We start from the raw sequence: 17726 nt of genomic DNA, 5'->3' as shown, positions 1-17726 counted from the left end.
GAAAAAAATCAAAAATTGTCGCGATTCCGAGTCCTTAAATTACTTTTTCTGGCTACATTGAATGCAACATAGAACTGTACTAGCTAAGCTAACAACCTTGGAGTTCGCACGAGAGAAAACCGTAACCAAGGAAACAGCTAACAGCTAAACGTCTAGCGTAGGAAAGCGAACTGAATCTAGACTTTCGGGAATACAATTAGTATTTTATCTGACGTGGAGTTAAAAGCTGCTGACCTACCTGTCGGACCAAAATCAGGACAACCAGTCGTTTCAAGCAGGAAGTCAGTATATGCGTTTTTCCTCCTCGGCCTTGGATTGGATCAACTGGGAGAACATGAACCTATCATGGTACAACTCAAATGACCAGCAGAGGGCGCGATCACACTACTCATCCACTGAGCAATTTGAGTGTCCATACTCACTGAGAAGGTACGAAAAATAATTTTATTTTTATCAACATCTCGGTAGCGATTATGACGGACTGCAGTTCGTACTTTCTCTTAGCCAACATAAAAAGGATATGTTCGAAAGCACTCACTGGACCGACAAATACACAGGAAAAAAATGGAAACTAAGTTAAGATCTAAGTAGAAGATGCAGATTTGTACAAGTGAGGAAATTTGTTTGACTGCAGTTGACAGTTTTTTCCTCAAAATGGTGCCTATCCTGAAAGCAGTCTGATAATGTGGGAAATACTTCCCAACCTCAATCCTTTTAAAAATTTGCGAACTATGCTAACTCCATATTAGGAAACCAGTCAATTTTAATGAACAATTTAAATGTCAGGAGCTTGTTGATGGGTATACAAATCGAGATGTTTGTCTGTATTTGAGCCTCACCAACTGTAATAATAAATTGAATCTGACTGTATGGTTTGATAAATAGGATCAAATTCAAATGTATGTCATTGAATTTGTATTATTGGAATGAATTGACTGTGTATACATTTAATTATTTTTGTAAAGTGCCTTGAGACAGCATTTGTTGTGAATTGGCTCTATACACATAAAATGAATTTAATTTATATATTTTTGACCATGAATAGTCAACAAAATTTCCATCATAAACTCAAAGTTGGGTTTGCACATACAAGTAAGTTTACCTAAAAAGAGTTTCTGCCAGAAATGTATAGTAATGCTTTCTGCTGCTAACAGTACATCCCTTTCTTTTCATAAGAAAATAATAGGAAATAATTTGCTAATGACTGACATATTGTGGCAAAATATTGGTAGTTTCCTCCTGTTTGAAGGGTTATTAAGCTGTTCATACAAAATACAACATTTAACACAAATGTTGCTTAATGCTAATTGTTTTGGATTTACTTACTTTTACTTTTTTCAATTTGAAATTTGGGTAGTCATTAAGACATTTCACCCTGGAACTAAACTCGTTGACTGACACATTGTGCAAAAATATTCACACAACTTGATATGATATATACTATCTGGCATCAGTCAAAAATTTGTAGAAAAATGTAAAGTAGCAGAATTAAAGTTTAATAGTAATTAACAGATTATAAATTAAAAAGTGTAGAGTGAAGCGTCAACTTAAACCGTTTTCAAAATCTATGTAACATAAATATTAGCATTGACTTTCAAATTTCTATCAATGTTGCGTCAAGTGAGTTGTGGATATACTTATATAATTTATTGATAATATAAAATGTTTAGGACCAAGCACCTTGTGGTACACCATAGGTAAGATTGTGTAAAACAGAGTTAATGTTATTTATCTGACCGAAGTGATTTCTCTTACAACTGTTTATCTAATTGTGTGCTTTTCACATAACACCATGTGTCTCACGCTTTTTCATCAGCAGTATCAATGACTTTTATAAATTCAGTAAACAGTACCACAGCAAATAGTGCTATTACCCACTGAATTTGTTACATCTTTAAAAAGCTGCATTACTGTCATAGGGTTGGACCTACAGGGGTTGGACAATGAAACTGAAACACCTGGTTTTGGACTACAATAATTTATTAGTATGGTGTAGGGCCTCCTTTTGCGGCCAATACAGCGTCAATTCGTCTTGGGAATGACATATACAAGTCCCGCACGGTGGTCAGAGGGATTTTAAGCCATTCTTCTTGCAGGATAGTGGCCAGGTCACTACGTGATACTGGTGGAGGAAAACGTTTCCTGACTCGCTCCTCCAAAACACCCCAAAGTGGCTCAATAATATTTAGATCTGGTGACTGTGCAGGCCATGGGAGATGTTCAACTTCACTTTCATGTTCATCAAACCAATCTTTCACCAGTCTTGTTGTGTGTATTGGTGCATTGTCATCCTGATACATGGCACCGCCTTCAGGATACAATGTTTGAACCATTGGATGAACATGGTCCTCAAGAATGGTTCGGTAGTCCTTGGCAGTGACGCGCCCATCTAGCACCAGTATTGGGCCAAGGGAATGCCATGATATGGCAGCCTAAACCATCACTGATCCACCCCCATGCTTCACTCTGGGCATGCAACAGTCCGGGTGGTACGCTTCTTTGGGGCTTCTCCACACCGTAACTCTCCCGGATGTGGGGAAAACAGTAAAGGTGGACTCATCAGAGAACAATACATGTTTCACATTGTCCACAGCCCAAGATTTGTGCTCCTTGCACCATTGAAACCGACATTTGGCATTGGCATGAGTGACCAAAGGTTTGGCTATAGCAGCCCGGCCGTGTATATTGACCCTGTGGAGCTCCTGACGGACAGTTCTGGTGGAAACAGGAGAGTTGAGGTGCACATTTAATTCTGCCGTGATTTGGGCAGCCGTGGTTTTATGTTTTTTGGATACAATCCGGGTTAGCACCCGAACATCCCTTTCAGACAGCTTCCTCTTGCGTCCACAGTTAATCCTGTTGGATGTGGTTCGTCCTTCTTGGTGGTATGCTGACATTACCCTGGATACCGTGGCTCTTGATACATCACAAAGACTTGCTGTCTTGGTCACAGATGCGCCAGCAAGACGTGCACCAACAATTTGTCCTCTTTTGAACTCTGGTATGTCACCCATAATGTTGTGTGCATTTCAATATTTTGAGCAGAACTGTGCTCTTACCCTGCTAATTGAACCTTCACACTCTGCTCTTACTGGTGCAATGTGCAATCAATGAAGACTGGCTACCAGGCTGGTCCAATTTAGCCATGAAACCTCCCACACTAAAATGACAGGTGTTTCAGTTTCATTGTCCAACCCCTGTAATTTGCTTTAAACATCTGATTATAAAATCTGTATTTGATTTGTTTGTTCAAACAATTTAATGGACAGCAGTTTGAATTATTATACTGACTTCCTTCCGGAAATGGGTCACATATGCAAAACACAGGATTTTACCAACAACAGAGTTTAAACACTACAACACAACTGTGCCAATTCATCTCACTATATTTATTACACTTAGTGAAAGTAGTCGTAGTAGTAGTAGTAGCTGTATGTACATCTAGGTTAAAACAGCTATGTGTGCATGGTGTATTTAATAGTGACAATGTACATTTTAGAGCTAACATCACAGTACTACATCACAATGATGTCCACAAGAACCTAGTCAGCCTAAAACACAACCATTATTGGTGAAAGCTATTTGTACGCTTGAAAGATCATGTGTCTGACAGGATTCACTAGGAGTCTGATGGATGCAACTTTCCTTTTACATGCATTGTGTTTACCACATCCTTTATATTCTGTTTGAGATGGTAGGATCCAGCAATCGGATTTCAGGCAGTTGAATTAAAATATCAGTTTTGAGTTTATGAGAATTCAACATTATGATATGAACAGTTTATACATAGATTCTTGGAATTAATCAGTTTTTAAAAATCTTAGATTTTCCTGATCTCAACACCTCAATAAATGTAGGGTGGTCATACAATCTGATGCAAGAAAAGCAAGAAAGACAGTGTGTATATCTATTATATACTATTTCATTTTAAACATCATATCACGTTCCAGGTTAATTCCCTTCACTTTCGGGTTTACAGGATGCTCACAGGCCAATTACAGTGGTGTGTTTGTGGTGAGCCGCTGATTTGTTGGATTCTGTACTGAAGTACATGGAAAGAAATATCTCTTCAAGCCTTTCATTTATTCCTCTTCATCTCTATCCCCTCTTTACGCCCCCTCCCACACCGTCTCTCCGGGCGGGCGCACTGCTGACTGCCGCTGCGGCGCCGACTCTCCTTCTCTCAGTCCCGCCGGTCGCCTGTGGACGCTGCCCCGCTTGGCCGAACATGGCGGCGGCGCCGGAGGAGGAGGTAGACCGCAGACCGATCCGGAGGGTCCGGTCCAAGAGCGACACGCCTTACATCAATGAGGCGCGGATCTCCCTTCACCTGGAGACAGGTAGGCAGACCCCATGTCCATGCATGTTCACGGCTTTGGGTGGTTTTACCAGCTTGGTACTTCGGTTGTGATGGGAGATGAATTGCTTCGTGGCTTCCCACGGACGCAACGTGACTTTGGGTTTTCATTGTGCAGCATGGACTCTTTCCATAGTGCGGAAGCGTCGTGCTGGCAGTCATAACTGTAGACCACTACATGTGATGTGCAGGAAAGCCAATTGTCCGCGGAGGACGATGGATTGTTTCTGCTGGCAGCATGACACCGCCTTGATTGTTGGCTGCAGTGAAATGTTGGTGAACTTGACTGCCACGGGTTGCTAATTTTTCTAAATGCGCCTTTAATTTATGCCAGATTTCGGCGAAAACAGGATTTAGCCTTTGTGTTGTTGTTTCCTTTGTTACCATGGTCACTATACGGTGCGCCTCTTTTCTTCTGCGTCTCCATACTGGTTTCTGCTGATCCTCCTCCTCATGTGAAAGCATGTATGACTGAGGGAGGCGGCTGTAATGTCACAGCAGAGCTGAGCGGAGCTGTCCACTGCGCCACGGTGCTGAAAATGCCATGGACAGAGCGAGCGGCCGCGGTATCTTGGGAGCTGATCATCATCCGCAATTGATATATTATTATTTTCTCTAACTGCATCACGGTATATTGGGTAAACACTCCCTTCCCCCCAAAATTGGCTGCTGATGAGACAAATCTCAGTCACATTGAATGTAAAGCCCAGTCCATACTTTCCATTTCAAATTTCCCAGCTCATGGATATTGACTAAAACATGCATTTCCACCCTTATACATGCTGCTTTATTACAAAATAATCCAGAGGAACACTGTGAAGTAATACCAATGAAATTATGAATTACTTAGATTCTTTTTCTGTTATATGCCCCCTTTTGGCTTGCTCCGGTCTTCATGACTCATGATGATCAGGCAAACCTACTCATGATCTCTCTCAACTGTTCTCTCTCTGGTCCATAACCATCTCTCTCCATTTTATGCCCTAATAAAAGCAGCACATCCCCTCAGGCAAATTAGCCAAGCCTCTACAGTTTAAATAACGCCACATTTCTTTCCTTTGAGGCCCTTGTCAGGCGATCCATGGGCATAGAAATGTCCTAAAGGAGCAGGAAAAGGCTCCTGTGTCGTCTCCTGGCTGCGAGGTTGCAGCTGCATGAGGAAATATTTTTCTTCATGCATATCTCATGGAACATTTGGTTTTTTTTTTTTCTTTATTCTTCCCCAGATTTTCTTTGAGTCTAATCGTATTTATTTTCTGTTATCACATAAGCCAACTGCACACCCACTCTCACGATTTCCAGTTAAATTGTTTTTGGCTGCTGATGTGCATAAATCCAGCCCACTCCTCTCTTTGATGTGTGTCACCCTTCACATGTGACAAACGTTCATCAAGCCCATGTGTCTTTGTTTGCACACTTGCTTTATGTGTGGGAGGATGGGTGTATCTGTGACTAATTCAGTGTAGTAAACAATTTATTACCAGATGGCTTGTTGTTGCTGTTGCTCTCTTAAGTTCAACAGTCTCCTGCTCCATTAGCCTTTTTATTAACCAGATATGTTTATTAAAAAAAGATTTTTATGGTAAGTTTCCTTCTTACAAGTTAAAATCATTCGGAGTTTACTGTATGTAATAAGCAGCGACAATCAAAAAATTTATTCATGAGAATTTTTAAGCATTGTGCCTTGAAAAAGTATTCACACCTACAGTGCCTTGCGAAAGTACTCGGCCCCCTTGAACTGGTCAACCTCTTGCCACATTTCAGGCTTCAAACATAAAGATATAAAATTCAAATGTTTTGTGAAGAATCAACAACAAGTGGGACACAATCGTGAAGTGGAATGAAATTTATTGGATGTGTCAAACTTTTTTAACAAATGAAAAACTGAAAAGTGGGGCATGCAATAATATTTGGCCCCCTAACGTTAATACTTTGTAGCGCCACCCTTTGTTGCAATTACAGCTGCAAGTCGCTTGGGGTTTGTCTCTATCAGTTTTGCACATCGAGAGACTGAAATTCTTGCCCATTCTTCCTTGCAAAACAGCTCGAGCTCAGTGAGGTTGGATGGAGAGCGTTCGTCAACAGCAGTCTTCAGCTCTTTCCACAGATTCTTGATTGGATTCAGGTCTGGACTTTGACTTGGCCATTCCAACACCTGGATACGTTTATTTTTTAACCATTACATTGTAGATTTGGCTTTATGTTTTGGATCATTGTCTTGTTGGGAGATAAATCTCCGTCCCAGTCTCAGGTCTCTTGCAGACTCCAACAGGTTTTCTTCCAGAATGGTCCTGTATTTGGCCCCATCCATCTTCCCATCAATTTTGCTGTGTTGCTTTTACGCCAAACATATCATTTTAAATTGTGGCCAAACAGTTCGATTTTGGTTTCATCTAACCAGAGCACCTTCTTCCACATGTTTGGTGTGTCTCCCAGGTGGCTTGTGGCAAACTTTAAACAAGACGTTTTCTGGATATCTTTGAGAAATGGCTTTCTTCTTGCTACTCTTCCATAAAGGCCAGATTTGTGCAGTGTACGACTGATTGTTGTCCTATGGACAGACTCTCCCACCTCAGCTGTAGATCTCTGCAGTTCATCCAGAGTGATCATGGGCCTCTTGGCTGCATCTCTGATCAGTCTTCTCCTTGTTCGAGATGAAAGTTTAGAGGGACGGCTGGGTCTTGGTAGATTTGCAGTGGTCTAATACTCCTTCCATTTCAATGTGATTACTTGCACAGTGCTCCTTGGGATGTTTAAAGCTTGGGAAATCTGTTTGTATCCAAATCCGGCTTTAAACGTCTCCACAACAGTATCTCGGACCTGCCTGGTGTGTTCCTTGGTCTTCATGATGCTCTCTGCACTTTGAACAGAACCCTGAGACTATCACAGAGCAGGTGCATTTATACGGAGACTTGATTACACACAGGTGGATTCTATTTATCATCATCAGTCATTTGGGACAACATTGGATCATTCAGAGATCCTCACTGAACTTCTGGAGTGAGTTTGCTGCACTGAAAGTAAAGGGGACGAATAATATTACACGCCCCACTTTTCAGTTTTTTATTTGTTAAAAAAGTTTGACACATCCAATAAATTTCATTCCACTTCACGATTGTGTCCCACTTGTTGATTCTTTACAAAAAATTTGAATTTTATATCTTTACGTTTGAAGCCTGAAATGTGGCAAGAGGTTGAAAAGTACTTTCGCAAGGCACTGTAATAAACTTTTTCACATTTTGATACATTACAGTCAGACTTTTTTATGTTTCCTATTAGGATACTGACACAAAGTAATGCATAATTGTGAAGTGATAGGAAGATGATACAAGCTTTTTAAGTTGTTTTTTTAACTAGAATCTGGAAATTGTGGCATGCATATGTATTCAGCCACCTTAGCTCTGCTACCCCTAAATAAAATCCAGCACCACTAATCAATTTCAGAAGTCAACCAGTTAGTAAATAGAGTTCACCGGTTTGTAACTGGTTCTCAGTACATATACAACTTTTGGACAATTATTGTTATTCTCCAATCCACAACTCTGTCTTCTATACAGTCGAAGAGTGTCAAGAAGAAAGCCATTGTTGAAAGAAAACCACAAGACATGTATGTGACACAGAAAATATGTGGCTGAATAAAAAAGTTTGAAAGGTCCTGCTAATCAGATTAAAAGTTTAATATTATAATAAAATTTTCTACGGGGGACAAAGGTGATTTGGGATTTTCTACCTTAGGTCTGAGAGAGGCGGATCTCGCTGTGTGCAGTGAGAAGCAGTTCGCTGCAAAAGACCTAGCTGAGCTGGGCTCTCCTAACAATAGTTAAGGGGAAGGTTACAGAGCACCGAGAAGGCTCTGACTCTTGGTCCAAATGTGGACAAGTTTTAAAGGAATATTCCCCTATTACCCAGATCCGTAAAGGGCTAGAAGGGTTCGAAGGGATTGGCTCTCACCCAGGGAAAAACCTTTAATTTTATGGATCAAAAATGCACCTATTGCATCAATGAATGGGTTAAAACATTCGATTTTCCAGCAGGGGGCTTGTTCAGCCCTAAAATATAAAAATTAATGAATTTTAGTCTGTAGTCCAACCTTTCTTTAAATTTCTTTAATTTTTTACTCTCTTTTATCATACCACCACAATGAATTTTTTGTGTTTTTTGTCACTGCAAAGTACATTTTTCATCATGTAAAGCACTTTGAATTGTCTTGTTGCTTAAATGCTATATAAATAAACTTGCCTTGCCTTGAAATAGTTTAACTTAAATACAAGAGTAGTATAATTTCTAAGTGATTTCATATTAATACAGAACATTTTGTAGCAGTCCTTGGCTTGTTGGCCGAGTCCTTAATTATATTTGAATTTAAAAAATAATTGATATAATTCTTTAATACATTATTGTTATTGTTAGCTGTTAGATTAAAGGACAAAAAATTAGCACAGATCAAAAAGTAATTTGCTCATTCAGATCATGACAACATTAACTGATATTTTCAAAAACATATCGTAAACTGAGTATGTTAACTTAGTGTGTTACAAAAGTGAGCCTCTCCTTATCCACCTTAAGTTTTTGTTTAGATATTATCAAAAGTATTACACTCCTTATAGGTTCCTGCTTTACTACATCATGAAAAAGATAAGATTCTAAAAGTGAGAATGTTTTATTAATTTTCCCTTAAGTATTATACATTTCTTTAAAAAGCCAGTCAGTCAGTCATTTTCTACCGCTTATTCCATAGTGGGTCGCAGGGGAGCTGGTGCCTATCTCCAGCAGTCTATGGGCGAGAGGCAGGGTACACCCTGGACAGGTCGCCAGTCCATCACAGGGCAAAACACATACAACCATGCACACACTCATTCATACACCTAAGGGAAATTTAGAGTTACCAATTAACCTAATAGGCATGTCTTTGGACTGTTGGAGTACCCGGTGAGAACCCACACATGCACGGGGAGAACATGCAAACTCCATGCAGAAAGACCCCCGGCCGGGAATCGAACCCAGGACCTTCTTACTGCAAGGCAACAGTGCTACCAACTGCGCCACCGTGCATTTTTTTAAATTCCCCTGTTGTTGTTATACATATTTTCCTGTCATGGAGTGAGACTTAAATGTGATCTTTTAATGTAAAAGTTTTTTTTGTTTTATATTTTTATAATGCTATATGTATTGATTACTTGTTCAGTTACCTAGCTTTGACTTATAAATTAATCAGGTAGTACACAAACAAGTACATAAACAAATTAGTACAACATACTAATGTTTCTTTTTGTCACTGTAAAGTACTTTTTTCATCATAAATGACTTTATGTTGTCTTCTTGGTGAAATGTGCTGTACAAATAAACTTGCTTTGCCTAGATAGATAATCAGCTGGCTGGTTCTTCTTGGATCTTCTTTCAGGTATTTCTTTGGATTATTTCTTCTTATTTCTAGATGTTTAGGCCTGACTCTTCCTTGGTTCTCTACTTTCTGCTTTACTCATATTTAAAGCACTCACTGCCCAATGTAATGTCAGAGTTTAGGCGCAAATTAATTAATTCAGTTCACTTTATTATAATCACAAATGTCATCTCAAGGCACTGTAGAAGACAGATGGGTCGAATAGTTGTTCGACCATGTTTTGCTGAATATTGGACCATTTGCACATTGCTGGACGCCACCAGGCCTTCCGGCGTTTTCGGCCATTTTGTATCCCAGTATAGTCTGCTACTACAAATCCCAGGGGGCACTGCGGCTGATATGATGGGGCGTCCCAAGTCTGACGTGACAGGACACTATATAGGATGGTGGCCCCTTTAAGGAGGTGCTTTCCAGCTGAAACCGAGACGTGGTTATCACGCAACTGGAGCATCAATTCTGGAGAAGAAATCCCACTTGGACATTCATTCATTCTCCCCGTTGACCAACGAAAAAGAAAAATTCATGAAAGAGGTTTCTGGAATAGGAAGGCCAGAAATTTCACTTTACCGATTGAAGACGTGAGTTTAACACGTAGCAGAAGAAAAAACCCTCACAGAGGTTTCAAGGAGACAGATTGCCACCCTTGCTTTTGTTCCAGTCGACTACTGACGGTCAGATCATTTTTTTCCCTTTCGCAAAGGAGCCCAAAGGACGAAGGCTGTAACCCCCCCCCCCCCCCCCCCCCCCCCCCTTCTCTCTCTCCTTCTGCTCAGAGAAGACTTCAACAAGTAAAATCCATCCTTTTATTTTTATTTCTTTATTAGGAATAGCGTGGGCAGGGTAGAGTAGGTTTTAGTGCGATTTAGAATCGCCAATTATAGTCAAATGTGTTCTGAATTGTATGTGCATGTTATTGTTTTGAAATTTGATTGCTGTTGAACTCTGAAGCCGCCGCACTTCTCAAGTTGTGTTTTTACTGTGTGACACCTGGCACAGCTGCGCTGTTAAAATTGAATTGCTATAATAACTTCATGGTGACAATCAACCATTTTCTTTGTCTTCGACACTTCATGTTTATTAGTTGCCGCCAAAAGGTTTACAACCCTTTGTGTTCTCGGACATCCCCAGCGGTGGGGGATGTTTTATGGCTCACAGTAACTAAGCTACACTTTCTGGCGGGCCGCTCCCCAAACTCCGCTCCGCGTCACTTTATCACTTGTTTGCCATAACTGCTGGTTTGATTCCATACACGCCCACTGCTGTTGGTTTAGTAGATATTCTACCCTTGTTAGTAGAACTTTGCATGTTTGATTAGGTGAAGATTATTGAATCGGAAGAGCGAATTGTATCAGGGCTATTGATTTAATAAATATGCATATAGATAAAGAGAAGGCGTTTGTGTTTATTTTGTGCAAGAGTGATTTGTCAGTCAAAACAAGGTCAGAGTTCCCCACATTTCGGCAGAAACGGTTGATTAAACAGTGACATCTAGTAAATAGTTATCAACTATTACTGAGAATTTACTCATTGTAATTATCAAGGGCTTTGAGCCACAATTACAATTTCAGAAGACATCTCTGATTTCGATTAATAAATCAGGATTTTTAATTTTGGTTAAGAAATTAATTTAGTTAAATTATGATTTTCAATTATAATTATTGATAAATATTAATTAATCAATAATCATAATCCCAACATAGTATTAGGACTTCACATAAAATGAGTAAAAACAGCTAAAGCTAAAGAAATGCTTACATTTTAAAAGATTTTATGGAGATGAAAAAGTAATTCAATTGTTTTAAATTTGATGCATTTCTTCTTTTCGTATCTTATAGCTTTTTGTCTTGTTAGGCTTTTTTTTTATTTGCACTCTTTTAATTAATCTGGTTTAACAGAAGAAATTCTTAGTTTTCAGAAGTTATGACAGAGAAGATCAGACCACCTACATTCATCCAACCTGGTTCTGTTGATGGAACAGCTCTGTTGTTACTGAAGCAATAGGAGAAAACCTTTTCTCCTCCTTTGTGCCCACATACACGTCTCTGACTGGGATAAAAACCTACTTACCACATAGCTACAGGTTTAAGTACAGTATGCCTAGGGTTTAGATCCAAGCATAATCATGTGTTGGAATGACCACAAAGTTCAGACTTAAATCCAACTGAGACTCTGTATCAACACCTTGAGCTTTTTAAAAAGAACAATGGGCAAAAAACAAGTCTCTAGATGGGCAAAGCTGATGGAGGCATACCTGAAAAGACAATTCAAGTTGAATTGGTTCCATAAGGTTTTGACTCATGCCACATTTTTCAGATCTGTGTGAAAACCATGTATTCTTTTTCTTCCACTTTACAATTATGCTCTACTTTGTTTAGTCTATCACATAAAACCCTAATAAGATATGTAGAAAGTTCCCACGTGGTAAAATGTGAAACAGTTATAAGGGGAATTAATATTTATTCAAGACACCATTCCTTTATTGTTGTGGACCAGAATTTCTCTGGTTGGATTTTGTCCAGCTGCCTTCTTAAACTGGTGTAATCTTCATCTGTCTTCTTGTTTGGCTTATCTTATTGTTTTTGTAAAGCTTCTACTTGGAGTTTTTATCTGAAAGTCCTGTGGAGCTCTGTTACTGATGGCCACGTATGTCTTTCATCTGTTCCGACCTTTTTGCGCTTTACCAAATCATTATTATGGTCCTTTTCCTGATTACCATCTGTTTTTGCAATTAGGTGATTTCCTGATCTTTCTTAGTGCTCTTAGTTGATGTTAATAATGGTCGCAAGGCTTTAATTTGAACTTTTAAAAATAATACAGAAGAAGGAAAATAGCACACGTTATAATAGATCATTTCTTTTTTTCTGGAATAAAATGTGGAAACTACAACATTGTCTTTAAACTTCTGTCATTTTCATATTCGCTTCCTGCTTCTCTGTGAGTTTCTGTGTCTGTTATTGCCAATGGAAAGGTAACCCCTTCCAGTTCACACTGCTGTGGTTTTATAGTAGATTACAGCAGTGAGGCTGAAAAAAGGTAACTTCTTCTTCAATAAATACACCTGGATCCTTCCTTATTCTATTTTTATAAGCTAGTCTCCATCTACCTTCATATTATAATATCTTTTAGCTGCAGAAAGCAGTAATATTCGCAGGTTTTATTCATGTTAATTTGCTCTCCTTATGGTGTTAAAAATAATCTGTCCTGCTTATATCTGGTGGAAAAAGGTGGTTTGCACTTATCTACAGCATTATATTAAAGATACCACAATGTTTTATCTAGTATACCACAGAACATATATATTATATTAATGCATAGTTAATAACAGGGTTCCTACACAATCTAGAAAAATCTGAAAAGAATTAAATTTATCTGTTTTTCATGCCTGGATAAGTATAGGAAAATAATTGTTTTTTTTTTTTTACTTCTTTTAGTGTCCCATTATTAAAGGTTGTATCTGTCCATCAGTTCATCCATACATCTGCCCATTCAATTTGACAGATTCCATATTTAAGACATAACCTTTATAGAAACATCCACCACATATTCATATTCAACCTATCTATTTGTATTTTAATGGTATATTTGTACTTTAAGAATGAGCAAAAAATGAATTTCCCAATCTGAAATTAAACGTATGGAAAAAGGAAACAATTTAAGGAACCAGTAGGTCCAGGATCTTGCCTGTAAAATATGGTGTGCCTCAGGGCTCCATTTTTATTTTATTTTATTTTTTTATTATTAACCAGAAAAAAATTGTTTCTATCACTGTTATGCTCATGACAAAAAGAGCATCTGATGGTTATAAAACCTTTTACATTTCACTGATACATAACTATTTTAATTAATTTTATCTTTCTTTAGAAGCATCCACACTCATCTCTTTGCTGCCAAGTATTCTGATGACAGACCTTATATGAGACTCAATTAAGGGGAGCCTCCTGTCACTGGCTCTTTGTGAGTTTTAAAATCTGTATTGATTTTATTGATTGCTTTTAAAGTATCTTTGTTGCCTCTCATCATCTTTTTTGCCTGACTTTAGTATCATATGACCATGTTTGTGTACTCAATTTCTCTGTAAGAATATGTTATTTGTTAAAGCAGCACAGTTAAAATTAGGGACATGTTTGCTGGAGACCAAACCAGTTTTTGCCCAGCTCCTCTTATTTATGTAATCAATATTTAGGTTAACCTTTATACTAAAGATTTTTCTGATTGATCTAACATTGATCAAATAATTAAATTCTGCTCTAGTTCATGGGTATCTATATTTTAAATCCAATGTTTTAGGATTTCACCTCATTTTATCCACATAAAGTCACTCCAGATTGTACACAGAGCCCATTGGAATTCAGAGCATCTCAGTTGGAGCTCATAAAGAGATGCTGGCATTATTCTGTTCTCATTCAAACACAATAAGTACTAACACCATCCTGAATGAGGAGCTGAGAAAGGGAGTCTTTAAATAAGAGGAGGTAGAAGAGTGGGAGAAGCTTTAAGGATGAGAACAGGATGAAGCCTTTCACATTGTAAGACCATGAATACCGACATACTAACAAAAGGAGAAACCAAGCTGGCTCTCATCCATAGAATACTGTGAGAAAAGGGCTTGTATCTCTTATTATCAGCTGTCTATGAACACAAGTCAGTCCTGGAGCAACACAGAGCCAAGCATACCTGGGCAAAAATAAAAACACACAGCCAAGAAGTCTGAGAGGTTTGAAATCAAATCCAGCGCCTCCTAGCAAATATACCACCCTCCCTCTCTTCCTCTGAGTGTATCCATTCAGCTCACACAATCCGGCCATTGTGCTGAGTGAGGAATCCTGAGCCGAGGAAGGCAAATGAGTCAGAGCTGTTCTCTCTGAAGACAGTGGGAATTATGTCTCCCAGCTGGATGATGTCAGAGTGCAGGAACAAATATGAGGTGTGTCGTAACAGAAGATACCCAGTGCTGCTATGCTTAATAATATTTCAATGATATAACATTATTCTTTTTCAGACTGACTTAACTATTATTAAGGCCTATTTAGGGCAAGAATGATGTGATGATGTGACTAGTATAAATGTTTGGACCCTGAGACTTACAGTCATTCAAATAACTTGACAATCATGTACTGTTAGGAAGGACCACTGCTTAAATCTCACAATAGTAAGGAGAAAAACATGTTTCCAAAAATTTCAGTTGCTGTTTTTTGTTTTCTGTGATCTTCATGGATCACTCTTATCAGCATGTACATTTCTCTAACGGCGTTTATGATTTGCCCTGGTTTTTCCATTATTGTATAGTTCCTTGTAAATAATTTATGGTTACACTCATTATTTTTACAAGTGGCTACAATTTTTTTATAAATCACCCATAAACAATTGATGGGCTCAACTGTTCACTTGGCATCAGTGTCATTTTAAGCCTGCCCAAAATGTATTCAAGTTGCAATTTATACAATAATTATGTATTGCATACGATCCACTTCATTTAAATTTAAAAGAAAACTTCATGTGCCGTAGGCAAAATAAGTATTTTTTATCTTGATGATGATTTTGCACATTTGCTCTACTAATTGAAAAGAAACAGTGAAACAGTGTCTTTAATGGTACTTTCTACTGAGTTTGGAAAGGCAGAAAACTAGTTAAAAATCACGAATAAAATGCAAAAAAATAAAACAAAATTGATTTGCATAGCAATGACTAAAACGCATATGTGGTCTCCAAGGAGAAGACTCAGAACTTGATGGATAAATATTTGTTGGAAAGCACAGTGCTAAGACTTTTCCTGTAGTTGCTCACAAAGTTGGCACACATCTGAGAATCAGAGATTCGCTGTCCATAAAGTCTCTAAATCCTTTAGGTTTCTTGGCTTTCACTAACTCAAAGTTTAGCTCTTTAACAGATTTTCTGTATAATTGAGATTTGCTGACTGGTTAGGCCATGACCTTATGTAGCCACTCCTTTGTTGCCTAAGTATGTGTCTTGACCTTTTGTCATATTGAGAGACTCAATATGATCAATTTTAAGTGTTCTGACTGAGGGAAGAAGGTTCTTGTCAAAGTGTTTATGGTACATGGACCCACCTATGGCCCCCTTAATGCAGTGGAAAAATAAACAGCCCAAAAAGTATAATGTTTTCAACTCTGTGCTTCACTATAGAGTTGGTGTTCTCTCGGCCAAACTGAGCCTTTTTCTTCCTCTAAATGCAGTGGGTTGAGCTGATGTCAATGAGCATAGATTCTGGTGTCATCTCATCAAAGTACTTTCTAAAAGCCTTTATTTTATCAATTAGATGTTTAGTAACAAAGTAAAACTGAATCTGTAACTGTGTCTTGTGTAGTAGAGAGCTGTAGGATTTCAGTCAATTGCACTGAGGTGTATTATCAATAATGTTCTTGGTAACTGGGTCCCAACTGCCTTCAGATCATGAACGAACCCCTCCTGTGTACCTGTAGGCTGATCCCACACCTTTCTCATGACTATCCTCACCCCATAAAGCCAGATCTTTCATAGAACTCCAGATCGAGAGCCTATGATTCATCTAATATTTGTTCAGTTTCCTAATAATCACACCAGCAGCTGTCACCTTCTCACCAAGCTTCTTGTTGATGGTCTTGTAGCCCGATCCGGCCTTATGCAAATCAACGGGCTTTCCTCTGACATCTTTTGATGGCTCTTTAGTCTTGGACATGACTTGGACATAAAGAGGTTGAAATTAATTAAATGGTTCTGTAAACATGTGTGGCTTTTTACACGCAATGAGTTACAAACAAGGATATGTGCAATAATACACTGCTCAAAAAAATAAAGGGAAGACTTAAACAACACAATATAACTCCAAGTAAATCAAACTTCTGTGAAATCAAACTGTCCACTTAGGAAGCAACACTGATTGACAATCAATTTCAGATGTTGTTGTTCAAATGGAATAGACAACAGGGGGAAATCTTTGGTGATTAGCAAGACTCACTCAATAAAGGAGTGGTTCTGCAGGTGGGGACCACAGACCACTTCTCAGTACCTATGCTTTCTGCTTGATGTTTTGGTCACTTTTGAATGTTGGTGCTGCTTTCACACTCGTGGTAGCATGAGACGGACTCTACAACCCACACAAGTGGCTCAGGTAGTGCAGCTCATCCAGGATGGCACATCAATGCGAGCTGTGGCAAGAAGGTTTGCAGTGTCTGTCAGCATAGTGTCCAGAGCCTGGAGGCACTACCAGGAGACAGGCCAGTACACAAGGAGACGTGGAGGAGGCCGTAGGAGGGCAACAACCCAACAGCAGGACCGCTACCTCTGTCTTTGTGCAAGGAGGAACAGGAGGAGCACTGCCAGGAACCTGCAAAATGACCTCCAGCAGGCCACAAATGCGCATGTGTCTGCACAAACGGTTAGAAACCAACTCCATGAGGATGGTAAGAGGGCCCGATGTCTACAAATAGGGGTTGTGCTCGCAGCCCAACATCGTGCAGGACGCTTGGCATTTGCCAGAGAACACCAGGATTGGCAAATTAGCCACTGGCACCCTGTGCTCTTCACAGATGAAAGCAGGTTCACATTGAGCATGTGACAGACGTGACAGAGTCTGGAGACACGGTGGAGAGGGATCTGCTGCCTGCAACATCCTTCAGCATGACCGGTTTGGCAGTGGGTCAGTAATGGTTTGGGGTGGCATTTATTTGGAGGGCCACATGGCCCTCCATGTGCTCGCCAGAGGTAGCCTGACTGACATTAGGTACCGAGATGAGATCCTCACACCCCTTGTGAGACAATATGCTGCTGCGGTTGACCCTGGGTTCCTCCTAATGCAGGACAATGCTAGACCTCATGTGGCTGGAGTGTGTCAGCAGTTCCTGCAAGATGAAGACATTGAAGCTATGGACTGGCCCGCCCGTTCCCCAGACCTGAATCCGATTGAGCACATCTGGAACATCATGTCTCGCTCCATCCACCAACGTCACGTTGTACCACAGACTGTCTAGG

At 39.3% G+C, this 17726-nt stretch overlaps 1 protein-coding gene across 4 annotated transcripts in view; it reads left to right on the top strand.

Annotated features, from left to right (window-relative positions):
- The first annotated feature begins 238 nt into the window (after window positions 1-238).
- The window catches only part of phactr1 (phosphatase and actin regulator 1), a 57036-nt gene continuing 39548 nt past the window's right edge, over window positions 239-17726 (top strand). Inside the window, exons 1-2 of one of the 4 annotated variants that reach the window (XM_047375678.1) lie at window positions 292-429; window positions 4188-4340. In XM_047375678.1, the coding sequence (XP_047231634.1) occupies window positions 4229-4340 (112 nt within the window). In that variant the 5' untranslated portion in view covers window positions 292-429; window positions 4188-4228. Of the gene's footprint in view, window positions 430-3136; window positions 4341-17726 lie in introns of those variants that run through there. The other 3 variants (XM_047375677.1, XM_047375674.1, XM_047375675.1) reach the window with 3 other exon arrangements.

The sequence above is a fragment of the Girardinichthys multiradiatus genome, chromosome 9, assembly GCF_021462225.1.
Source record: "Girardinichthys multiradiatus isolate DD_20200921_A chromosome 9, DD_fGirMul_XY1, whole genome shotgun sequence".
In the NCBI taxonomy this organism is placed as follows: Eukaryota; Metazoa; Chordata; class Actinopteri; order Cyprinodontiformes; family Goodeidae; genus Girardinichthys; species Girardinichthys multiradiatus.
This window is presented reverse-complemented; position numbering and strand designations above follow the sequence as displayed.